General features: G+C 62.6%; 3 protein-coding genes across 5 annotated transcripts in view; all 3 read right to left on the bottom strand.

Moving 5' to 3' along the window:
- Window positions 1-695: 695 nt before the first annotated feature.
- Window positions 696-8,426, bottom strand: ANKRD13D (ankyrin repeat domain 13D; the record flags this gene model as incomplete). Its single annotated transcript, XM_080619634.1, has 15 exons — window positions 696-948; window positions 1,078-1,157; window positions 1,246-1,409; window positions 2,317-2,460; window positions 2,553-2,710; window positions 3,385-3,515; window positions 3,605-3,666; window positions 4,365-4,446; window positions 4,520-4,586; window positions 4,728-4,917; window positions 5,787-5,930; window positions 6,019-6,064; window positions 6,633-6,757; window positions 6,852-6,987; window positions 8,337-8,426. 15 exons carry the CDS (start codon window positions 8,424-8,426, stop codon window positions 696-698), a joined length of 1,872 nt encoding a protein of 623 aa, XP_080475760.1.
- Window positions 8,427-9,761: 1,335 nt separating this feature from the next.
- On the bottom strand, window positions 9,762-18,592 carry GRK2 (G protein-coupled receptor kinase 2). Of its 2 annotated transcripts, none has more exons than XM_080619519.1 (21): window positions 18,470-18,592; window positions 16,863-16,939; window positions 15,410-15,483; window positions 14,997-15,098; window positions 14,689-14,763; window positions 14,235-14,296; window positions 13,908-13,959; window positions 13,555-13,646; window positions 13,159-13,258; window positions 12,972-13,050; window positions 12,763-12,893; window positions 12,342-12,436; window positions 12,160-12,267; window positions 12,016-12,082; window positions 11,800-11,900; window positions 11,663-11,729; window positions 11,491-11,586; window positions 11,244-11,406; window positions 11,025-11,161; window positions 10,739-10,852; window positions 9,762-10,517 (listed from the first exon to the last, which is right to left on the bottom strand). In XM_080619519.1, the coding sequence occupies exons 1-21, from the start codon at window positions 18,580-18,582 to the stop codon at window positions 10,356-10,358; spliced, it is 2,067 nt and encodes a 688-aa protein (XP_080475645.1). In that variant the 5' UTR covers window positions 18,583-18,592; the 3' UTR covers window positions 9,762-10,355. The 2 variants fall into 2 exon arrangements, with proteins under 2 accessions (XP_080475645.1, XP_080475646.1); XM_080619520.1 differs by having other exon boundaries at window positions 10,739-10,849.
- A 3,726-nt stretch (window positions 18,593-22,318) lies between these two features.
- KDM2A (lysine demethylase 2A) overlaps window positions 22,319-24,767 on the bottom strand; it is a 51,616-nt gene continuing 49,167 nt past the window's right edge. For both annotated transcript variants that reach the window (XM_080617537.1, XM_080617538.1), the window contains one exon: window positions 22,319-24,733. In XM_080617537.1, coding sequence (XP_080473663.1) covers window positions 24,552-24,733 — 182 coding nt within the window. In that variant the 3' untranslated portion in view covers window positions 22,319-24,551. The remainder of the gene's footprint in view (window positions 24,734-24,767) is intronic.

Below are 24,767 nucleotides of genomic sequence, written 5' to 3'. Positions count from 1 at the left end.
TGGGATCCTCCCAGTGCCCCCCCCACCCTTCTTCCCAAAGGCTCTGCCCCCTTCTACCCCCAGCACAGTCAGCACACACGTGTGTATATATATATATATGTATATGTGTATGTACATACAAGGGGCCCCCCCACTGCCCCAAGGGACGAGGCCTGGGGGTTCCCTGCCTGTCCCCCCAGCACCCAACCCTGGGGTGCCTTTAAATGGGGCTCAGCCGCATCCCACGGGGTCCCCCAGCTCCATCCTGCCCCCCCATGGGATCAATGTACAACACTGAAGGGGGGGGCTCTCTAGGGTGGGGATCCTGGGGATAGGGGTGTCCCTGGGTTTGGGGGGGGGGGCCCAGATCAGGGTGCCTGGGCTGAGATTCGAGCCTGGAGGGAGAGGATCCCTGGGTTGCGGGTCCTGGGGGTAGGAGGATCCCTGGATCAATGCCCCCATGTGGGAGCTATGCCCTCATCCGGGGGGGTCCCGACATGGGGGTGCCATCGTGGCACTGGCCATGTTGGGGTGTCCCCATGCAGGATGATGCCCACACCAGGGTGACCCCACGCCTGATGTCCCCAAGGCGACGCGATGCCATCAGGGTGCCCCCACCCCACGTGGGTTGTCCCCACATTGGGTCACCCCCGTCCCCACGCGGGGTGTCCCCACGTGTGGGGTCACCCCTCTGCCATGCAGAGCACCCCCGGGCTCTACTTGTCGGTGAGGGAGAGCCGCAGGATGCGCTGCAGCTCCTCATCCTCCTCCCGCCGGCGCCGCTCCCGCTCCTCCTGCTCCCGCTCCGACAGCGCCATGGCCAAGCGCAGCTGCTCCGCGAAGCTGCCGTAACCGGGGGGGACCGGGGGGCTGCCGCCATCCCCACCGGCACCGGCACCGGGGGGGGACCCGGCGGGCACGGGGTCGGTGCTGGGCCCGGCCTGCAGCAGCATGCTCTCCTGCAGGGCCCTGCGCGGAGCGCCAGTGAGGCCAAGCCCCCTTCGGGCGAGGCCACGCCCCCCCGCCTGCCCAACACGTGCTATTACCCGCCCTCAGGGTAACCCATTAAGCCACGCCCCCAAGTGGGCGGAGCCTCACCGCTCCAGCTGCAGCGCCTCGTCATAGGGCGGCGGGTCGCTGCCCGGGCGGGTATTGGTCAGCGCCTCCCAGATCGTCACCTGTGGGCGGGGCTTGTGTGAGAAGGGGGCGTGGCCTGCCCCTCCGCGAGGGGCGGGGCTTAGGCTCGGAGGGGGGGCGTGGCCTCGCCTGGTCGGTCTCGGTGCCCGCGTCGAGCAGGCTCTGCTGGATGGCGAACTGCAGGAGGTCGTCGTCCTCGTCGCGCAGGGGCTCGCTGCGCCCCGCGCCCAGCACCGTGTACCCCGCGGGCACCTCGAACACCCCCGCCTCCACCTCGCACGGGAAGGGCCAGCCTGCGGCGGGCAGCGTGGGGAGCACGCGGGGACACCCCGTGGGCTCGGAGGCACCTTGTGCCCACGGCACCCCGCGGAGCCCTGTGGCACCCGCCGGCATCACAGCGCGTGTGACGTGGTGATGGCACCCCACACCCTGTGGTACCCCATAGCACGCTACGCCCACAGCGCTCCTTGCTGTCCTAGGGCACACCGTGGCATCCCACAGCACCCTGGGATGTCCTATGGTACCCCATGGCATTCTACACCCGTGGCACCCAGCACCATCCTGCAGCACGCTGCGCCCATGGCACCCCATGGCATTCCAGAGAACCCCACACCCAGGACACCCCATGATGTCCCGTGGCATCCCACGGCATCTCACAGCACCCTGTGGTGTCCTATAGTACCATGGCATCCTATGGCACCCTGTGACATCCCACACCCCATGGGATCCCGTTGTACCCCATAGCATCCCCCATGGTACCCTGTGGTATCCCACAGCACCCAGGGCACCCCATAAAGTCCTATGGTATCCCATGGCATCCCACAGCACCCTGTGGCATCCCACACCCGTGCTATCCCATAGCACTTCGCAGCACCCCACTCCCATGACCCCTGCAGTGTCCCACGGCACCCCGTGACATCCCATGCACCCCATGACATCCCATGCACCCTATGGCATCCCACACCATGACATCCCATGACACTCCACCGTGTCTCACGGCACTCCACAGCACCCCACAGCACCTCACACCCATGGGCACCCTATACCCCTGACCGCCTCACAGCATCCCACCCCGTGACCACATCCGGAGTCCCCCCCCGACCCTGACACCCCTCATCCTGAGCACCCCACAGCCCCCATCCCCATGGACATCCTGGTGGTACCCAGGGCCCCCCCCCAGCACCCCCATCCCCAGGGCACCCCCGGCCTCACCTCTGTTTCCCGGGGGCTGGGTGCCGGGGGGCTGGGGGGGGGCGCACACCCGCACGGAGCCCAGGGGCTGGTCGCACCCACAGAGGTTGCTGAAGGTGATGCGGGCGTTGAGGACGTGGAACAAGGGGATCTCTGCGGGGGGACACACATGGGGGTCATTGGCCCCATCCCATTATAAGCCCTGCCCCGTGTAAACCCTGCCCCACACCAGCCCCGTCCCTCACCGATCTTGACGGGGAAGCCGGGGGGCAGCTTGAGGGTGATGAAGTCCCGCAGCTTGGCGAAGTGCGCGTTGGAGATGGCCATGAGGTCGATGATGGGAGTCACCTGCTCCGCCAGCGACAGCGGGTGCTGCTCGCACAGCCACAGCGTCGCCTTGAACCTGCGGGCACCCGGCAGCGATGTGGGGCAGGGACACCCACACCACCCCATGGGGTGCTGCTGTGCCCATGGGACCCATCCGCACCCCAATGGGTCCTGGCACCCAGTGCTGTGCCCATGGGACCCATCCGGACCCCAAGGGGTCCTGGCACCCAGTGCTGTGCCCATAGGACCCATCCGCACCCCAAGGGGTCCTGGCACCCAGCGCTGTGCCCATAGGACCCATCCGCACCCCAAGGGGTCCTGGCACCCAGTGCTGTGCCCATGGGACCCATCCGCACCCCAAGGGGTCCTGGCACCCAGTGCTGTGCCCATAGGACCCATCCGCACCCCAAGGGGTCCTGGCACCCAGCGCTGTGCCCATAGGACCCATCCGCACCCCAAGGGGTCCTGGCACCCAGCGCTGTGCCCATGGGACCCATCCGCACCCCAAGGGGTCCTGGCACCCAGTGGCACATCCCTGTGACCCTGTCACCACCCCAATGGATCCTTGCAACCAGTGCCACATCCCAGGGATGCCATCACCACTCCCATGGCTCCTGACACCCAGTGTGACATCTCCTGGGACCCATCACCACCCCAATGGGTCCTTGCCACCAGCACCACATCCCTTGCACCCCATCACCCTCCCAATGGGTCCTGACCCCATCCCTGTGCCCCTGGCGCTGGCCTCACCTCTGCACCTTGCTGGACATCTCGATGGGGCGCCCGATGTTGCGGGTCTCCAGGTCGAAGTGGGGGTCAAAGTACTCCTCGGGGGTGATGGCGGTGGGGTTGGTGGGGCTGGCGGCCTGCAGCACGGGTGCCTGGGGGGGCACCGGCACCGCTCAGCCATGGAACGAGGACCCCAGCACATGGGGGTGCCCCCAGGGACCCCCCCAGCCCGGTCACTTACCCCATTGTGGGTGCTGTGCTGCTGCGCGATGCCCAGGAAGGAGTGGAAGGGGGTCTTGGAGCCTGGATGGGGAGAAAGGTGGGGTTAAGCATGGGCAGGGGGCACAGCACCCCATGGCTGCCCCGGCTGCTGTGGGTCTCACCCCAAATGGGGTCCTATGCAGAGGGTGCCATACCCCATGGGTCATCCCCAGCATCTCACACTTGATGGGTGACACCTTGCACCCATGGTGACCCATGCGTGATGGGAGACACCCAGCACCCATGATGTCCCAAGCACACCCCGCACATTGCTCCACTCATTATGAGTCACATCCAGCACCCACAGCATCCCACACCTGATGAGTGACACCCTGCAGTGTCCCATGCCCTATAGGTCGCCCTCAGCACCTGTGATGACTCACACGTGATGGGTGACACCCTGCACCAATGGTCCCACACCACAGCATCCCACAAGTGACAGGTCACCGCCAGCACCCCCAGTGTCCCATGTCTGATGGGTGACATCCCAAACCTGATGGGTGACCCCCAGCACCCCACACCCGATGGGTGACACTGCACCCATTGTGTCCCAAACCTGATGGGTCACATTCCACACATGGTCCCATGCCCCATGGGTGATACCCTACAGGTCCCATGGCTGACGGGTGACACCCGCACCCCCATGGTCCCCCCAGGAAAGGGGCGGTCCCACCGCAGCCGCGCTCCCTGATTGGCTGCTGGTGATGCCGCCGCTCTCCCTGATTGGCCGCCGCTGTCACCTTTGCTGCGGGACTTGTCCTGGTCGGAGAGATGCTCGGTCCTGGTCTTGGTGACCAGCTCCACGTTGCTGGCGCTGTACACCTGAGAGGGGGCAGGATCAGTGCCCCATTGCCCCCCCATGTCCCTGTTGTCCCCCCCATGTCCCCGTGCCCACCTTGGCCTCGTAGCCGCTCACCACCTCCATCTTCTCCGAGCGCCAGCCCCAGATCCCAGACTTGTTCCTGCCATGGAGGAACCTCCTCATGTGCTGCTCATCCTCTTGCACAAGCGTTTCCTTCCCCTTCTCACACCCGGCCCCATCCCGTGAGCTCCTGCCCCACACCTCACCACCCCCATGGGCCGCTCTAGGGGTGCCAGCCCACCTCTCGAAGGCGATGTTCCTGGTGTCGAGGTGCGTGGAGACGATGGGGGACGTCAACCGCCCGGCCACGTGCTCCTCCGAGGGCTGCATGGCCGCCAGCAGCAGGTCAGGCTCGTGCAGGGCCAGCGCCAGCGTCTCCGTGTAGACCACTTGCTTGTCGTGGTCCACCTCCATCACCACCGCTCCTTCATCTGGGCACGGGGGGACACGGGTCAGTGCCTGCCATTGCCAACGCGGCACCGCAGGGCACCCCAACACCCCTAAAACAGGGGGGGTCACTGTGTTTAGGGGGTGTCTTGGAGGTCCTGGCGGGGGGACCTGAGGGGTCCTGGTAGGTGCAGGATGAGATGGGCCCATGAGGGTGGAAGAAGTGGGGTTCCCAAGAGGTTCCTATTGGGGATTTAAGGTCCTTATCCTACCCCTTGTAGTATATGGGTATATATGGTATATACTACCCATTGCAGTATATGGTCTGTATACTACCCATTGTAGTATATGGGTATATATGGCATATACTACCCATTGCAGTCTATGGTCCATATTGTAGTATATGGACCCATATCGTAGTATACCCATATTGTAGTATATGGGTATATATGGTATATACTACCCATTGCAGCATATGGTCCATATACTACCCATTTTAGTATATAGGTATATATGGTACATCCTACCCATTGTAGGATATGGTCCATATACTACCCATTATAGTATATGGGTATATATGGTATATACTACCCATTGCAGTCTATGGTCCATATACTACCCATTGTAGCATACGGGTGCTCAGGTGTCACTGGAGAGTCCCTGCGGGGCACCCGAACACCGCTAGAATTGCGGTCACTGCATTTAGTGGGGGGTCTTGGAGGTCCTGGTGGGGATTTGGGGCGATCCTGGTAGGTGTGGAGCGAGCTGGCCCCGATACCGCGGGAGAAGCAGGGCTCCCAAGAGGCTCCTATTGGCAACCTGAGGTCCTTCAGGGGATGCACTGCGGTGTGGGGGTGCTGAGGTATCCCCGGCGGGTCCCCCGGTGCCCCATAGGAGCCCACGGGGCACTGACCTTCCCCCTTGAAGATGTAGCTGCGGCGCCCGCGCTGCCACGTCATGTGCTCGAAGCCCAGGAGCGTGGTGTCCACGCGCAGGCTCTCGCCGCGCTTCCACACGCGGTACACGTCGCTGGGGCACACCTTGGACACCAGCGGCACTGCAGCACAGGGGGGGCCCCCGTCAGTGCCACGGCACCGGGGGGGGGGGGGGGGGGGGCACCCCCAGAGCCGCGGGCCCCCGCTCACCCCAGCTGGTGAATTCCCACTTCATCTCCACGTAGAAGTCGGATGCCTGGAAGAGATGGAGCAGCGCTGGGATACGGGGGGGTGCCTGATGGGCTCATTGGGGATGGGGAGAGGTGGGCAGGGATTGGGGTGCTGGGGGGGATGCCGGTGCTCCTGACACTTCCAGTCTCTTCCAGTGTTCCCAGTCCCGTGTGCTCCCAGTCCACCCTAGTGTTCCCAGCCTCTTCCAAAGCTTTCAGTGTTCCCAGTCCCTCCAGCGCTCCCAGTCCATCCAAATGCTCCCAGTCTCCCCTAGTGTTCCCCGTCCCTCCAGTGTTCCCAGTACTCAGTGCCCCCAGTCTCTTCCAATGCTCCCAGTGCTCCCAGTCTCTTCCAATGCTCCCACTGCTCCCAGCCCTCACTGCCCCCAGCCCATCCCCGTGCTCCAAACCTCCCCCAGCTCTCCCAGCTCATCCCAGTGCTCCCAGTCCCCACCACTCCCACCGGGCTCTCACACAGGAACCCGCAGAGAGCCGGGATTAACCCGGGGCTCCCCGTGACAGCAGCGGGACCGGGGAGGGGGGGGCCGTGTCCGGGGGGGACCCCGCCGCTCTGTGCCCCCCCCGGTTGCGCACCCTCCGCAGCTTGCTGAGCAGCTCGGGGATGCCGGCGAGGCGCCGCGTCGCCCGCTGGTAGTCGCGGTACTGCAGCACGAGCTGCACCATCTCGGGGTCCCCGGTGCTCACGGCCTCCTGCAGCACTGGGGGGGGGGGGCACAAACAGCGCGATGGGGTCACCGACGGGGACACACACACACACACACCCCGCATCACCCCCGGTATCGCCCCCGGTACCGGTCCAGCCGCCGGCGTTCTCCCGGCCCACGTTCGCGTTGTGCCGCAGCAGGACCCGCACCGACTCCAGGTGCCCCAGCGCCACCGCCAGCTCCAGCGGCGTCCGGCCCCGCGGGTCCGGCAGCTCCACGTCGTGCTGGGGACGGGCAGCGGCAGCCGTGTCCCCACCCCGTGTCACCCACCCCGGTATCACCCATCCCAGTATCACCCATGTCCCCATCCTACAGCACCCATGTCCCCATCCTGTGCCACCGGTGTCCCCATCCCATGGTTCCCCTGTCACCAGTACCATGTCACCCATGTCCCCATCCCATGGGTCCCCTGTCACCAGTACCATGTCACCCATGTCCCCATCCCATGGGTCCCCTGTCACCAGTACCGTGTCACCCATGTCCCCATCCCACATCACCCGTGTCCCCATCCCCACGTCACCTGTGGCACCATTCCTGCAGCACCCATGTCTCCATCCCACATCTCCCAGGTCCCCAGCACCCATGTCCCCATCCTGTGTCACCCTTTTCCCAATCCCACGGCACCCATGTCCCGAGCACCATGTCAACCATGTCCCCATCCACCCATCACCCGTGGCCCCATCCCACATCACCTGTGTCCCCATCCCGTGTCCCCATCCCTGCGACACCCATGTCCCCATCCCACATCACCCGTGTCCCCATCCTGGGTCACCCGTGTCCCCATTCTGTGTCCCTATCCCCTGGCACCCATGTCCCCATCCCACATCATCCATGGCCCCATCCTGTGTCGCCAACCCTGCGGCACCCCTGTCCCCAGCCCCACATCCCAACGCGACCAAGACCCAGCGTCCCCCCACTCCCAGTTCCCCTCCATCTCCAGTGCTCCCAGTTCCCTGCTGTCCCAGTGCCCCAACCCTCAGTGCTCCCAGTACCGCAGAGCCCCCAGTCTCCCTCTACCTCCAGAGTTCCTAACCCAGTATCCTAACCCCACTGCTCCCAGTAGCTTCCAGCCCCCTGGCACTACCCTAGGATCCCAGTCCTCCCAGTCTCCCCCAGTATTCCAGATCCTCCCAGCATCCCTTACTGCCCTCAGTCCCTCCCGTACTCCCAATCCGCACCAATGCTCCCATACTGCTCCCAGTCCTCCCAGTCTCCCCCAGTGCTCCCAATCCTCCCAGTACCTCCAATGCTCCCAGCTCCCCACAGTGCTCACTCTCCCCTCCACTGCTCCCACTCCCCCCCAGCCCTCCCGGTGCCCCCAGTCCCCTGCGCCCGCAGCTCCCCCAGTCCCTCCCGGTCCCTCGCAGTCCTCCCGGTGCCCTCAGTCCCCTCCGCCCGCAGCCTCCCCATTGCCCCCAGCCCCCGGTAGCGCTCCCGGCCCCTCGAGTGCCCGCAGCTCCCCGTGTGCCCAATCCCCGCCAGCCCCCGCAGCCTCCCCATTGCTCCCGGTGCCCTCTCCCCATCTCCTCCCGTTTCCCGCTGCCCGCGGTGGGGGTGCGGGTGCGGGTCCCACCGTTCCGGAGCGCAGGGCGCTGTCCAGCGCCTGGTGCCGGTTGTGCCAGACGAGGCGGTGCAGCGGGAACGTGTGCGCGGCTCCCGCCATCCCCGCACCATGTCCCCGGGCGGACGGGCCGCAGCGCCGGGGCCTGCCCGCAATGGCTGCGCGCGGGGGCGGCGGCGGCGGCGCAGAGCGGCGGCGCGGGGCGGGGCCGGCACCGGGCACCAGGGGCGAGGGGCACCGGAACCGGCACCGGGGGTAAAGGCGGCGGGAACAGGGGAAGCAGCGACAGGAACCGGCACCGGCACCGAGGGCAACAGCGACCGGAACCGGCAACGGGCACCGGGGGTAACGGGGACAGGCACGGGCACAGGGCAACGGCGACAGGAAGCAGCACCGGGGGTAACGGTGACCGGAACAGGCAATGGGGAACGAGGACAGGAACCAGCACTGGGGGCAACGGAGGCGGGAACCGGAAAGCAGCGACAGGAACCGGCAACGGGGTTAACCGTGATCGGAACCGGGGCAACAGCGACGGGAACAGGGAACGGGCACCCGGGGGCAACCATCTCCCGGTTCCCCTCCATCTCCAGTTCCCCCAGTCCCTGTCCCAGTCCCTCAGTGCTCGCGGTGTCTCTGGGCCCCGGTCTTCCTGTACCTTCGGTGCTGTTAACTCAGGATCCTGATCCCGGGACTCCCAGCGACCGGAACCGGCATCGAGGGCAACGGCAACCGGGATCGGACACCAAAGGGCACCGGCACTGGGCAGTGCGGACATCGGCAACGGGCACCGGGCACGGCGGGGTGTGAGGCAACAGCAACCGGCACCCGGCACCGGCGGTCGGCGCTAACGGCGGTGCCTCAGGCACCGGGTCCCTCCTTGCCCCCGCACCCTCCCCGCTATTTCCCACTGCGATCCCTGTGGGGTCCCGGGGCTCCCCTCCCCTGTCCTGCCTTAAACCTCAGCCCCGGGGCAGGGACGGCGACCACCCGGGTTTGCTCCCATCCCATCCCCATCCCATCCCTTTTCCACCTCCCCCTCGAGCTGTTTCGCTCCATCCCTTGGAGCCGGCACAACCCCATCATCAGACACCGGAGAGTCCCCGCGCCGCAGGAATGCCGGGACGCCGGCCCGGCGCTGCCTGCGGGCTGGGTGCGGGCAGGGGAGGTGCTGCCTGCACAGCCCCACAGCAAGATCAAGCCACAGGACCCTCAGCACTCACCTTGCCCGGGACCTGCATCCCAAAGCAGGGGACGCAGGGGATCCCCCCCCATTCCACGGAGCCACACGAAGTTTTTCCACATTTTTACTATAAAACCTCTTTTTTTTTGGCATTCTCACATCTCTGCTCATTAAAACCTCACTCACCAACAGCCCCGGCCCTGCCCGGTGCCACCCCCCCCTCCCCGGTGTCACCCCTGAAGCAGAGCAACCGGGGACCAGTATTTACAGGGACCGCAGTGGGGCCCCAGCAGCTCCCCTCTCCTCTTCCTCAGCCCCCCTGTGCCCCGCAGCTGGGCACGGCTGCCCCATAGCTTAGGGGAATGCTGGGGATCCTCCCCCCCCTTACCCAAGGGGGTGGCAGGGGCAGAGCCAGGGGGCACGGGGGACCCGTGGCACCGTATTTACAGGGGTCCCCCTCGGGCACACTCACACCTTCACTCACTCACACCAAGGACTCGGCACCCACACACCGGGCAAAGGCGACGATGGGATGGGGAGGGATGAGCTGACCGGGTCCCTGCCCGGCCGGCGCTGGGCCCCCGCTCGCCCCATTTGGCACAGACGGAGCGGTGGCGAAGCGGGTGGGCACGGAGCGGGGCCGCGGGGGCTACCTTCATCTGAGCCGGAGAGATGGGGGGGACCGCGCGCACCGGGGAGCGGTGCTGGAGCGCGGCCCCCGGTGCCAGCTCCGCAGCCGTGTCCCCTCCGTGTGAGACCGGCACCGGGCGTCCTCCGGGAGCCATGGGCACACGGGAACCCAACCCAATAAATAAGAGGAGGGACGGGGCAGGGGCGGGCGCAGGCAGCGGTCAGAGCCCGTTGGTGGAGCGCTGGATGAACGGCACTTTGCTGAGCTCCACCACGGGCGAGCGGGGCTTGTTCTGCATCCGCGGCACCCGCTGCAGGAGCTGCTGCGCCTGGCGCTGGGCGTCCCGCAGCTCCTTCCGCCACTGCACCAGCTCGGGGTCGCTCTGTGGCGGGCAGGGTATGGGTCACACACAGGGGTTGCCCCAAGATTGCAGTATTTGGGCCCCATGGAGGGCTGAACATGCAGGGCAGCAGCAGGCAGGGGGTGGTGAGTGCCCAGCGGGATGGCAGGGGCTGGTTAGCACCCGAAGATGGGCAGGAGATGGGGAGTGCCGGGCAGGGTGGCTGCTGGCCCCAGGGGACGGGTGATGCAGGGCACACTCACATCGCACTGCAGCACGAACTGCTTGCCCCCACGGATGCGGAGCAGGATGCACTTGCGCTCCTTCACCTGCGTCTCCTCCACCGAGTCGATCTCCTCCATGGTGAGCAGGGACTGCTGGGGGGGAACAGGCTCAGCCCAGCCTGTGCCTCACTGCAGTCCCCCCATACCCCCCATCTGCACCCCTCCGAACCCCTCGCAGCGCCACGGCTGCCCCTGAGCACCCCTCAACCCCATTCCCAGCACCCCCCGACGCGTGCCAGCACCCATGGGTGCTCGCCTGCCTTACCGGTGACTCGCCCTCCCCGCGCCACTCGAGGCGGTTGGGGAAGAGGTAGAAGTAGCGGCGTTGCCACTGCGTCAGGAAGGGGTTGCCCAGCTTGGCCATGTACCCGTGCATGATGCAGTCCTTGCCCATGGCGTACTCTGTGCCCGGCGCGCCAGGGAGAGGCAGGGTCAGCACTGGGGGCTGTTGCAGGCACACACGGGGGTCACCAGCCCCACTCACCCTCCTCATGGCCCAACTGCTTGTTCTTGGCCTTCTTGCGAGCCTCCAGCTTGTCGGTGTCGGCGTTGACAGCCTCGAACACGGTTTCCGTCACCTCCTGCTGCCACCGCTCCGAGATGGTGAGCGGGAAGTTGCGGTACAGCTCCTGGTCGCTCTCCAGAAGCTGGCAGGGGACAGGCAGGAGGCTGGGTCAGGAGCCGGCTGCCACCTCAGCACGGCCCCTGCTCAACCCCTCCATCCTGCTCACCTTGATGCCTTTGGTGTCCTCCTCATCGAAGGAGCCGATGTCGAAGGCATCGGCCGCGTTCACCTCGCCGCGGGGTGGGATCAGGGGCGGTGGGTACTGCAGGCAGGGAGTGGGGTTTAGAGGGCGGCTGCCTGCACCCCCATAGCCCTTCCTGCACCCCCAGAGCCCTCACCTTCTGCAGGAAAACCATCTGCCAGTCCAGCCCCTTGAAGAAGGGCTCCTCCTTCACCTCCTGAGCCCTGGGGAGTGAGCGGGGTGAGCGCTGCAGGCTCCTGCCCTGCCTGGCTGCCCCAGCCCACTGGGACTCACCCGCGGCCCATGCAGCCCAGGCGCCGGTTCACATCCCGCTGCAGCAGCCCCTCGAGCAGGGAACGGAGCTCCGGGGAGAAGGAATCCGGCAGCTCGACGGCCTGCGGGACAGGACATGGCCACCAAGGCCACCACGGAGCACGTAAGCATCAAGGCACAGCGGGGACAGGGATGCTCTGTGTGCGCTGACACACACGGGGATGTGCCCCAGCTCACCATGGTGAGGGTCATACGGTCGATCTCATGCTTGTCCTTGGTCTTGTGCTGCCGAAAGGGGCTGTGCCTGTGGTGGCGAGGGCAGAAGGGACTCAGTGGTGCCCACCCATACCCACCGGTGCCCACCAGTGCCTGCACGCTCACCCCCGGAGCAGCTTGAAGAGCATGCAGCCCAGCGAGAACCAGTCGGCGCTGCTGTCGTACGCTACTCCCTTCTGCAGCACCTCCGGAGCCATGTACCCGTGGGTGCCCCTGTGCGGGCACAGAGCGGGGTCAGGGGCTGTGCCAGGCCGGGGGCAGGGGTTCAGGGGTGCAGGCACACTCACACACTGGCGTGAGGCTTCTTCTTGGAGAAGTCACAGGCCAGGCCCAGGTCTGAGATGCGGACGTGCCCAAACTCGTCCAGGAGGATGTTTGCTGGCTGCCAAGACATGGTGTGATCCTTGAGCCCGAGCGCTGGCAGCAGGGCTGCGGGTGCCCCCTGGGGTGCTCTGTGGGATCTGGGGGTGTCCACAGCACTGAGGGGCCTGTGGGACTGGGAAGTGCCACTGGAGTCCCCCCCTGAGGTCTCAGGGTGCCCATGGAGTTTGGGGGGTTCCTGCAGGGTCATGGGTGGCCACAGGACCTGAGGGTGCCCTCTGGGTTTGGGAGGGGTGCCATGGGGTCTGCGGATGGCTGTGACACCCATGGGTGCCCACGGGGTGCAGGAGGTGCCCATAGGGGTGCGTGTGAGCGCGGGGTGGTCACCTTGAGGTCTCGGTACACCACGAAGCGGCTGTGCATGTGCTCCAGGCCCAGGATGATCTCAGCTGCATAGAACCTCATCTCTGCCTCCGAGAAGACTCCGTGCTGGGACAGGTGGTAATGCAGGTCTCCCCCTGTGACAACAGGGACCAGCTCTCACCCTGGCACTGCTCTGTGAGCGCAAGGGGTCCATCGGCACCAGGGCTTCTCACCATTCATGAGGTCGAGGATAAAGCTGAGCTTGTCAGGTGTGTGGAAGGCGTAGGACATGCACACGATGAAGGGGCAGTCCTGGTAGGAGAGGCAGGGTCAGGCAGTGCTGGTGGTGCCCTGGGGACACCATCCCTCGGTGTCCCTCTCCCTCATTGCTGCCCTCCCCACAGCCCCGTGTCCCCTCACCCCGGTGCTGACGAGGGACAACATGATGCGCTCGTTGAGGGCCAGGGTCTCGCCCTGCTTCATCTTGATGCGTTTCTTGTCCAAGCACTTCATGGCGTACCTGGGGGCAGAGAGTCCCTGCAGGGTCCTGCCTCGGTGCCACCATCACCGTGTCACCACGGCCACATCACCGCATCCAGCTCCCACCCACGGCCATGACGTCCCTGGATCCCCCAGAGCCCCGTAGCCATGGCAATACTTCCGCAAGCCCCTAACATCTGTTGCCACGGCAACGCGGCTGCAGATGCCCTGGGGACCACCACCACAGCCCCAGTGCACTCCCTGTAACGGGTGTATCCCTCCAAATCCACCCCCCTCCTTATGGATCCCTACGGAGCATCCCCCCGCCCCGGTTACATTTTGCCTGTATCCGCTTTCCGGCAGCCGTAGACCTCCCCGAATCCGCCGCGGCCGATGATCCGGTGAACACTGAAGTCGTTCATGGTGAGCTGGAGGTGGGGAAGGAGGAGATGGGGGTGACCACGGACCCTGGGATGCTGCAGGACCTGCCCTGCGCCAAGAGCCGGGTCTGTTCATGGTGATGGCGTCTCACACCCTGCCTCAGCTTCCCTGGGTGAGGACACGGAGGCTGCTCCTCGTGTCCTTGTGGGCACAGGTGGAAGAGCCACGGGTGACTGGGAGCCCAAGGAGGGGGGTGTGAGGGTGCCCCTGCGCCCATGTCCCCCGTCCCCAGAGGAGCCCCTGCTCACATGGATGTTCAGCTCCACGTTCTTCCACTGGCAGAACCGCGTGAACTTGTCACTGCAAGGAAGCACAGAGAGGGCACCAGTGGAGCCCCTGCACTGCAGGAACCCCCTGCCCAAGACCCATCCTGGGGCTCCCTGGGGGCAGGCAGCACCCGCCGGGACCCTTGTGTGGGGACAGAGAGACCCATGGGGATGAGAAGGGTCCCCCGGCTCCTTGGTCTGGGGACAGACACCCCTGGAGCTCAACCTAACAAGGGACCCCTGGTCCCTCTCTGGGCCAGGACAGTGGGATGGGACACCCGGATCCATGCGGGAATTCCCTCCTCTCACCTCTCGATGAACTTCTGGAAGATGCCCCCACGCAGGTTCTGGCAGATCTCCTCAATGTAAGGCTGGGGGGGACACGGGGCTCAGTGATGGGAGCTCGGGGCCACCCAGGGCTCCTCTGTACCCCTCAGGTCCCATCGTTACGTGAGGTCTCCTCTTCTCCATAGATGTCACATATCCCCACTGCCACCCTGCCACTGCCAGGCCCTGGGCTCCCCTGAGTCTCTGGGGACCCCACTGTCACCCCAGGTCACCTTTAGGTCCAGGGTCCCAATCAGCATCCTCTGAGAAGCCCCCCTATTACCCCCAGCATCCCCTTCACTCCCAAGCTACTGGGGACCCCCTCACCATCCCTTGGGGTCCCCCCTGCCTTCTGTCACCCCCCATCACCACCAGCGCCCTGTAAGGGGTAACCCCTGGGTACCAGATGTGGCAGGGCCACCCAGGCGATGCCCACCTGGAAGAGGTCCGGGGGCACCTGCTTCTTGCTCAGGCGGCTCTGGACGTGCTCCGTGGCACTCTTGGAGAAGGGCTGGGGGGTGACATGGGGCCGTGTCACCCTGGGCTGATGGGACAGGGATAAGACAGCCCCCAGGGAGCCAGGCAGGAACCCATGGAGGAACCCCCATCCATAGGGGTCTGTGTCTCCCAGCACAGTCAGTGGTGGGTTGGGAGCTCCATGTGAAGACACCCCATGGGTACACCCCTCCCGGTTGCTCTGGGGACACCCCCGTGGTCCTTCCCCCCTCGAGCCCCAGCACTCACATGGGAGCAGGCCAGCAGCTCCTTCATGATGTAATGGTCGAAGATGTGGCGGCTCCGGGTGCTCCGCTCCTCCTCCGAGTCCAGCTTCTCGTACTTCTTGATCTGGCAAAGGCCCAGCTCCCGTGGCACCGGGGCACAGCACCATGCCACGGGGGGCAGCCCTCACCCCACACCGGGCAGGCACAGCCCAGGGGACCATGGCCCCAACCCCTCTGGGTACCACGTTCCATAGGCACCTGATGGTTATCGCGTCCCCTGGGCACCCAGAGCATCACATCCTGGCCTCTCTGGGTGTCCCTTGCGTGCTCTGCATGCTCTTGGTACCATGGCAGTGCACCCCGTAGGTACCAAATCCTACCCCAAACCCTCCTTATGAAGACGGGGTCTGTTGGGATGGGTCCCCCCCATCTCACCTCCTCATAAAACTCCATCAGGGGTTTGGCCTCCTCTGCTTGGTTAAAGGCAAAGTCCCGGAAGAGCAGGTACCCTGGCAGGGATAGAGCCATGTGTGGGAGCTGCCTGCCCCACAGCGGGCCTGTGTGCCCCATAGCACAGGCCAAGGGGCACAGGGATGTCCTCTGGGCCTGAAAGTCCCCACAGCCACCCCCACGGCCGGCCTGGGGAAGTGCCAAGGAGGGAACCAAAGACACCAGCGGGCACAGGGTGCTATAGGTCGCTGTGGGGCAGGGGTGTGGTGGGGAGGTTGATGCAGTGGGGTCGTAGTGGGGCAGAGGCACAGGTGCAGGGGTGCAGTGGGGCAGGGGTGCAGTGTGGTTGCAGTGGGGCAGGGGTGCAGTGGGGTTGCAGTGGGGCAGGAGCTGCAGTGTGGCTGCAGTGTGGCAGGGGTATAGGGTGCAGTGTGGCTGCAGTGTGGCAGGGGTACAGGGGTGCACTGTGGCTGCAGTGGGGCAGGTGCACAGGGTTGCAGTGTGGCAGGGGTTGCAGTGTGGCAGGGCTGCAGTGTGGCTGCAGTGGGGCAGGGGTACAGGGCTGCAGTGGGATGGGGCACAGGGATGCAGTGGGGCAGGGGTTGCAGTGTGGCTGCAGTAGGGCAGGGGCACAGGGATGCAGTGGGGCAGGGGCACAGGGATGCAGTGAGGCAGGGGTGCAGTGTGACTGCAGTGGGGCAGGGGCACAGGGATGCAGTGGGATGGGGCACAGGGATGCAGTGGGGCAGGGGTTGCAGTGTGGCTGCAGTAGGGCAGGGGCACAGGGATGTACTGGGACAGCAGTTGCAGTGTGGCTGCAGTGGGGCAGGGGTACAGGGCTGCAGTGGGGCAGGGGTGCAGTGTGACTGCAGTGGGACGGGGCACAGGGATGCAGTGGGGCAGGGGTGCAGTGTGACTGCAGTGGGGCAGGGGTACAGGGCTGCAGTGGGGCAGGGGTGCAGTGTGGCTGCAGTGGGGCAGGGGTGCAGTGTGGCTGCAGTGGGGCAGGGGTGCAGTGTGGCTGCAGTGGGGCAGGGGTGCAGTGTGGCTGCAGTGGGGCAGGGGTGCAGTGTGGCTGCAGTGGGGCAGGGGTGCAGTGTGGCTGCAGTGGGGCAGGGGTGCAGTGTGACTGCAGTGGGGCAGGGGTGCAGTGTGGCTGCAGTGGGGCAGGGGCACTGTGGAACGGCTGCCATGAGGCGGACGTGCCCGGAAACCACCAGAGCCGGCGGGAGGAAGCGAGAGGCGCTTCCTGCCCCGCATGGTTTGCGCTGGGGAAGTGACGGGGGGGGGGCCATGGGGTTGTGTCACGCAGCCGCCAGCGCCCTGCCACAGCCCTCACCTCCCCCAGGCCCTGCCAGGGGCAGGGGGGAGCAGCCACAGCCACTGTCACTGGTGCCACCAACCCACTGCCCCCCAGTGCCCCCCGGTCCCCACTCACCGATCTTCTGCGTGAAGATCTTGTCGAAGGTCAGCTCCCCCCGGTCCTCCAGGTACTTCTGCATCACGCTGCGGATGCTGGGGGGGCACCGGAGGGGATCAGCACCCCCTGCACCCCTCAAATACACCGCCATGCACCCGCCGTGCTCCTCCTCTCCCATGTCCCCATCCCTGCTGGCACGGGCATCCTCCCCTCCTGTGTGTGTGCCCCATGGTGCTGGGCTCCGGTAAGGATCAGGCACAGGCACTGGGGTCTAAGGGAGGGGATACCCGAGCCCCTGTGGTGCCTGTCAGGGACGGCGGTTGTGAGGGCAGTGAGGGTCTCAGTGGTGCCCATCAGTGCCCTCATCCCCGCAGCAGTGGGGTCTGGCAGTGGGGTTGGGGTTGCCTGTGCCCGTGTGTGTGTGTGTGTGTGTGTGACAGGCTGGATGTGCTGCGGGTGTTGTGTCAGGCTGTTGGGCAGGGCGTTGTGCTGCTGGCATGGGCTCCCTGTGTTGGGTTGTGCCAAGCACAGGGGCAGTGCGGGCGGGGCATGCAAAGGGAAGCTGGGAAGAGGAAGGTGGGGTGGGAGCACCACTGTGTGTGTGTGTGTGTGTGTGTGTGTGGGCATAGGGAGGGCAGAGTCCGGTGCTGAGCCCTTCCGTGTGTGCGCTGATGTGCACAGTGTGAACATAGACACAGACACACAGCACCATGGAACGGGTTGGGATGAAGGGACCTTAAAGCTCATCCAGCTCCAACCCCTGCCACGGGCAGGGACCCCTTCCACTGGAGCAGCTTGCTCCAAGCCCCTGTGTCCAACCTGGCCTTGAGCACTGCCAGGCACACACGTGTGTACATACACAGACACACACGTGTACATACAGAGATGCACACATGTGTACATATGTGGACATGTATGTACATACACAGACACACAGGTGTGTGCATATACAGACACACACGTGCATACATACACAGATACATGTATGTACATACAGACACACACACATGTACATACACAGACACACACACATGTACATACACAGACACACACACATGTACACACACATGTACACACAGAGACACACAGAGGCACACACACATGTACATACACAGACACACACACATGTGTACACACAGACACACACACAGACACACACACATGTACACAGAGACACACACATGTACACACACAGACACACAGGTGTGTGTGCACGCAGCCCATGTGCCCATGCATGTGCACACACACGCACACAGCCGCAGGGATGCCGCTTGCCGCGCACACAGGGGCACTCACACCCTGGGTGCCAGGGAGAGCCCGAGCCCACGTCCCCATGGCCACCCATGTGCCAGGCTCTGCGTGTGTGCACAGCCCGGCAGGTGCCCATGGACACACATGGACACACATGGACACACAGGCACACACATGGACACACATGGACACACATGGACACACAGGCACACACATGGACACACGTGTCCAGGGCTGCGTGTGCGAGCGGAGGGGGTGTCCGCGCACACCCGAGCGGGCCGGGGCACGGTGAGGGGGGGGGTGTCCGGTTGCCGGGGCGGGCCCGGCCGGAGGGCCCGGGGCTGAGGGGCCCGGTTCCCGGTGCCGCGGCTCACCTGGGCTCGGGCAGCAGGATCCTCTTGCTGGCGCGGGCGGCGGGCGCGGCGCGGCTCTTCTCCATGGCCATCAGGTAGCTCACGTCCGCCAGCACCGCCTCCAGGTCCGCCATCTTGCGCCGCGCCGCCGGACCCGCCGCCCACCACCACCACCACCGCCACCGGACCGGACCCGCAGCCGGACCCCGACCCGGACGGACCCGGAACCGGAACCGGGCCCCGGAACCGGAACCGGGACGCGTGGGTTTTCTTTTTTCCCCCCACCCCCCCCCACCCCCCCGGTGCGGTGCAGGCGGCAGCGGCAGCGCCGGGGCTCAGCGCTGGGGCGGGGGGGCCATGGCGGGAGCGGCGCCTCAGGGAGCGCGTGCCCGTGCGCGTGCAGCCCGCCCGGCGCGAGACCGCCCCGGGACAGGGAGGGGAGGGGCCGCGGAGGGGGCGGGGCCACAGCGGGGAGCCCCTCCCATCGCCCCGCCCACAGGGGGCGTGGCCGAGACGCCGGCGGGCGCGTGTGAATGACAGCGTGTGACGTAGGACAGCGTGTGTGTGACGTGTGTGTGACAGCGTGTGTGTGACATTGTGTGTGTGTGACGTCGTGTGTGTGTGACATTGTGTGTGTGTGACATTGTGTGTGTGTGACATTGTGTGTGTGACATTGTGTGTGTGACATTGTGTGTGTGACATTGTGTGTGTGTGACATTGTGTGTGTGACATTGTGTGTGTGACATTGTGTGTGTGATATTGTGTGTGTGTGACATTGTGTGTGTGACATTGTGTGTGACATTGTGTGTGTGACATTGTGTGTGTGTGACATTGTGTGTGTGACATTGTGTGTGTGTGACATTGTGTGTGTGTGACATTGTGTGTGTGACATTGTGTGTGTGACATTGTGTGTGTGTGACATTGTGTGTGTGACATTGTGTGTGTGACATTGTGTGTGTGATATTGTGTGTGTGTGACATTGTGTGTGTGACATTGTGTGTGTGACATTGTGTGTGTGACATTGTGTGTGTGATATTGTGTGTGTGTGACATTGTGTGTGTGTGACGTGTGTGTGTGTGATATTGTGTGTGTGACATTGTGTGTGTGTGACATTGTGTGTGTGACATTGTGTGTGTGATATTGTGTGTGTGACATTGTGTGTGTGACATTGTGTGTGTGACATTGTGTGTGTGTAACATTGTGTGTGTGATATTGTGTGTGTGTAACATTGTGTGTGTGATATTGTGTGTGTGTAACATTGTGTGTGTGATATTGTGTGTGTGTGACATTGTGTGTGTGTGACGTGTGTGTGTGTGATATTGTGTGTGTGTGACATTGTGTGTGTGTGACATTGTGTGTGACATTGTGTGTGTGACATTGTGTGTGTGACATTGTGTGTGTGTGACATTGTGTGTGTGATATTGTGTGTGTGTGACATTGTGTGTGTGTGACGTGTGTGTGACATTGTGTGTGTGTGACATTGTGTGTGACATTGTGTGTGTGACATCGTGTGTGTGTGACATCGTGTGTGTGACATCGTGTGTGTGTGACATTGTGTGTGTGATATTGTGTGTGTGTAACATTGTGTGTGTGATATTGTGTGTGTGTGACATTGTGTGTGTGTGACATTGTGTGTGTGTGACATTGTGTGTGTGTGACGTGTGTGTGTGACATCGTGTGTGTGACATCATGTGTGTGTGACATTGTGTGTGTGATATTGTGTGTGTGTAACATTGTGTGTGTGTGACATTGTGTGTGTGATATTGTGTGTGTGTAACATTGTGTGTGTGTGACATTGTGTGTGTGTGACGTGTGTGTGACATCGTGTGTGTGTGACATTGTGTGTGTGACATCGTGTATGTGTGACATTGCATGTGTGACGTGTGTGTGATATCGTGTGTGTGTGACATCGTGTGTGTGTGACATCGTGTGTGTGACAGCGTGTGTGTATGTGACATCATGTGTTTGTGTGACATCGTGTGACGTGGGACAGCGTGTGTGATGTGTGTGTGACATTGTGTGTGTGACATCGTGACATGTGTGACATTGTGACATTTGTGACATCATGTGTGTGACATCATGTGACGTGTGACATCATATGTGTGTGACCATGATGTGTGTGACATCATGTGTGACATCATGGGATGTGTGTGACATCATGTGTGTGCGACTTCGTGTGATGTGTGACATCGTGACTTGTGTGACATCATGTGTGTGACATCATGTGACGTGTCTGTGACATTGTGTGTGTGACATTGTGTGATGTGTGTGACATCATGTGTGTGACTGACATGTGACACTGTGATGTGTATGACATTGTGTGTGACATCATGCATGTGTGACATCATGAGTGTGACGTGTGACACTGTGACATCATGTGTGATGTGACATCGTGTGACTGTGACATCATGTGACACCATGACATGTATGACATCATGCGTGACATCATGTGTGTGACATCACGTATGACATGCATGACATCATGTGTGTGACATCGTGTATGACATGTGCGACATCATATGTGTGACATCGTATGCGTGTGACGTGTTTGTGACATCATGTGTGTGGCACTGGGCGTGTGTGGTACTGGCTCTGTGTCACACTGTGTGTGAACACCATGTATGTGACACTGCGTGTGTGCCATGCCGAGTGTGACACCGCGGATGGGTGACACTGCAGGGGTGTGTGACCCCACGTGTGTCCCTCCGCCTGTCACACCGTGTGTGTGTGCCCATGCAGGCAGGGCGACCACGTGTGACAACCCCAGCCCCAGTGTCCCCATGCACGGTGCTCACCGATGTGGTACTGCTCCAGCCCCACTCCTGGCACCTAAAGCAGGAAGGAGAGGAGTAAATCCCTGTGGAATGCTGCCTGGCACATCCCTGTGGGCCTGATCCCAGCCGGGAAATCCCTTTGGTTTGGCCAACATGGGGAGATGGAGCCAGAGCCAGCCATTGAGCTGTCTGTGCTCCCTGCCTGCATTCCCTGCCCGGCAGGTTGCAGAGGTGGGACCCGTGCTCCAACACGGGTGCCATGGAGCGACAGCTCCGGTTGTGAGGTGAGCGGAGGAGCAGCAGAGCCCTCACCGCCAGCAGCCCTGGAGTCCACGGGGAGCAAGCGGTATTCCCAAGGGATGGGCAACAGCCTCGCGCTGCCAGGCTCGTCGGTGGGGAAGGAGGTGATGGGGACACAGGGATGGCTGCCACCACCATTCCCTAAAGGATGATGGGGACACCGGGACAGATACCAGCACCATTCCCTAAGGGATGATGGGGACACAGGGATCACTGTCACCTCCATTCCCCAAGAGATAATAGAGACACAGAGATGGCTCCACCACCATTCCCTAAGGCATGACAGGGACACAGGGACAGATGCCATCACCATTCCCTAGGAGATAATGGGGACACAGGGACAAGCACCATCACCATTCCCCAATAATGATGGGGACACGGGGATGGCTGCCACTGACCCAACAGGGATACATGGATGCTATGAACCCTCAGAGGAAGCCCCAGGAAGTCCCTGCAAAGGGCCGGGAGCTCCAATCTCATCCCCTCCCCTTCCCTCATGGACAATGGCAGAGCCGAGATGCAGGATTTGGGTATTTTTCCTTTCTTTTAAACTTTTCTCCTTTTTTATGCCGAAAAAACCCCATCCCAAGAAACAGAATTCCCCTTCAGTGGCTGGGATCTTCCCTCCCCCATCCCTGCGCTCACGAGAGGAACGATCCTCCCCTAAACCCACCACTGGAAGGGAAATAAGGGAAAACCCAATGAAACCCCCCACTAACACGGGATCAAACCCAATCCCTGGGCTCAGGGAATCGGAACCCCCCCAAAGGCGACTGAGAGAGGGGCCAGCCGTGGGTTGCTTTTTACCCTTAATGCTTACATTTAATTTTAAAGCACAAACATCAGAGATGGACTCTAAATCGCCAACAAAAAAATAGATATTTACAATATTTCTCCGAAGGGGGGAGGGGGAAGGGGGGGGGGGAATTGGGAAGGGGGAGGAAGAGGAGGGTGGGAATTGAAACGAAACCAAAACACAACCAAACCCTTAAAACAATGACTTCTTCTTGCAGGGGTTGTCTTGAGGGAGCAGTCTGGGTGCTTTTTAAATCACTATGTGATTGCTTTCTTCCTTTTATATATATAATTCTCTTCTTTTTCTTTCTCTTCCTCATGGATTTTCCTCCCCCTTTCGCCCAAGGAGTGGAAAGGCGATGAGGGCCGCGCACCGGAGTCTCTGCAGCCACACGGGAGGAGGATGATGAAGGGGATACGGCCCCTCCATCCAACCCCAAACCATGGCCATGGTGGAGGATGTCCCTGCGCCCACCCGGCTCCGGCCGAGCTCGATCCCAGCCTGGAATTCTTTCTTTCTCGTTGCAAAAGAACTCAAAACAAAAACCTCAATCCAAAAGGAAAACGAAAAGCTCAGGAGATTCCCAATGTCCTTCCAAAGGAGGCTAAGGCAGGGCGGCCTCCGCTCTTCCTCACACCCGGAGCTGTGGTGGCTGCTCCGGGCCCTCCGGTGTCCCCCGCGGCACAACCCTCTCGTTGCTCCTTGCATCCATCCCCCTTATCCAGCAGCCGGGAAGCGGAGGACGGATGAAGGCGTCTCCTTCCTCCCTTATTGCTTCTGAAGCAGTGGGGACCCCCCCCTTGGCTGTCGTCCTCCGCAGGGCTGAGAGAGGCTATCAGGGGGGTGGCCGGGTTGTGCTATGGGGCCAGGCTTGGGGCCAGCAGGGTCCTGACACCGGGAGAGAGATGGGGAGCGTCCGCTCACGGGGGGGGAATAAAACAGTGACCCCCCAAAACCAACAACAACAAAAAAAAGATTCCAACTTTTTTTTTCCTTTTTCTCTTTTTTTTTTTTCCTGTGTCTTTTTTTTTTTTTTTTTGTCATTTTTTTCTGTTGTTTGCTTGTTTTTTTTTCTTTTTAAAGTGCAAAAAGCTCTCTGCTGCCCGAGAGAGAGGTTCTTTGGACCGACCATTCATTGCAAAGGAAAAACGGCAGCTAAAAGTGGGGTGAGGGGAAGGAGAGAGGACGATGCAGCGGGGACATTCGTGCCAGTTCGGTCCCAGGCCACAGCGCCCTGGGTTAAGACAGAGCAGCCTTCACCCCCCTTCCAACCATGGCCATGGTGGCCCCTAGAGTGCTTTATGATGCTGGGCCACGCGTAGAGGAGGTGGCGAGGAAGAGGAGGCAGCTCTTTGTCCTCCCCTCGTTCGTGGGCTCACTCACCCCTGGCTGATGCTTCCCGAGTCCTCCCTGAGCTCTGGTGTACCTGTAGGGTGGTCCCTGCTCCGGCCCCGGTCATCGCCTTGGTGCTGGGCTGTGCTGGGGACAGACGGTGCTCCGGGAAGGCTGGCGCTGGCCCGGAGTGGAAGCGCGTTGTTCCCCAGCCTCGCCTCCCTGGGCAATGGGAAGAGCAGGATGCAAAGCTCCCCCTCAACCCAAGTCCTGGCCGGTGCTGTGGGGCTCCTGTCCTCGCTGTCAGAGCCACCGGGATGCAGGAGAGCGGTGGGAGAAGGAGGAGGTTGGATCCCAGCCCCTGCAGCTGGATGAGGGGACCAGTGATGGGGCTGAGAGCGCAGGGGCAAGCAATGAACTGGTGGTGGCACGGAGGGGGACGTTTTGTTTCAGCTCTGCTCCCACTTCTCGGAGAGACCTTGACCCTCAAGCTTTGTGCTAATGGGGAAGTGACAAAGTGTTTCAAGGCAAGGAGACAAAAGGGAGGAAGGGGAAAGCTGGGGTGGGGTGGGAAGAGGGTGCCCCAATTCTCTGCACAGAGATCTCTGTTTCAACCTCCACCTTGGGAGCAGCCAGCCTCCGGGCTGAGGCTCCCTGCCATGTGCCCGTTCCTCCTCTGGTACTGGCCAGCCTTGGCGGGACATCTTCATCGGCAGAAGTCCCGGGGGAGGAGGAGGAGGAAGGACGGTGGAGCGAGGCCAGCAGCGGCCCTGCCTGCCGAGTCCGATGGGAAGCAGCGGCAGGACACAGAGGGCAAGGATGGGGATGTGGAGGAGCGGCTCTCCGAGAGGGGTGGGACGGGCTCTTTTTCCTTCTCCTCAGTCTGCCCCGGGGAGGGTCTCTAGCTGATCTTTTGGATCAGCTTCTCATCGGACAGGCAGTAGAGACTGTTGATGGACAGGTCCGAGATGAAGTGCTCACAGGCTTTGCGGGTGATCTGTTTGCAACCTCGCAGGTCAATGAGGGTGACGTTGGAGATGCGGCGCAGGTACAGCAAGGCCTGGTCCGTCAGCTTATTGCAGCCTGGAAAGGGGAGATGAGAGGAAGAGTTGAGCTC

This window comes from Psittacula echo (genome assembly GCF_963264785.1).
Source record: "Psittacula echo genome assembly, chromosome: 5".
NCBI lineage: Eukaryota > Metazoa > Chordata > Aves > Psittaciformes > Psittacidae > Psittacula > Psittacula echo.
The sequence above is the reverse complement of the archived record's forward strand: the minus strand, read 5'-3'. Positions and strand labels throughout refer to the sequence as shown.

Coding starts and splice junctions, on each gene's coding strand:
- GRK2 (XM_080619519.1), bottom strand. CDS start 18,582: ATGGCGGACCTGGAGGCGGTGCTGGCGGACGTGAGCTACCTGATGGCC. Junction 13,259..13,554: donor AAAGCGGATACAGGCAAAAT/GTAACCGGGGCG, acceptor CTCTGCCCCCAG/GTACGCCATGAAGTGCTTGG. Junction 10,518..10,738: donor AGTTCGTGCTGCAGTGCGAT/GTGAGTGTGCCC, acceptor TGCCCGCCACAG/AGCGACCCCGAGCTGGTGCA.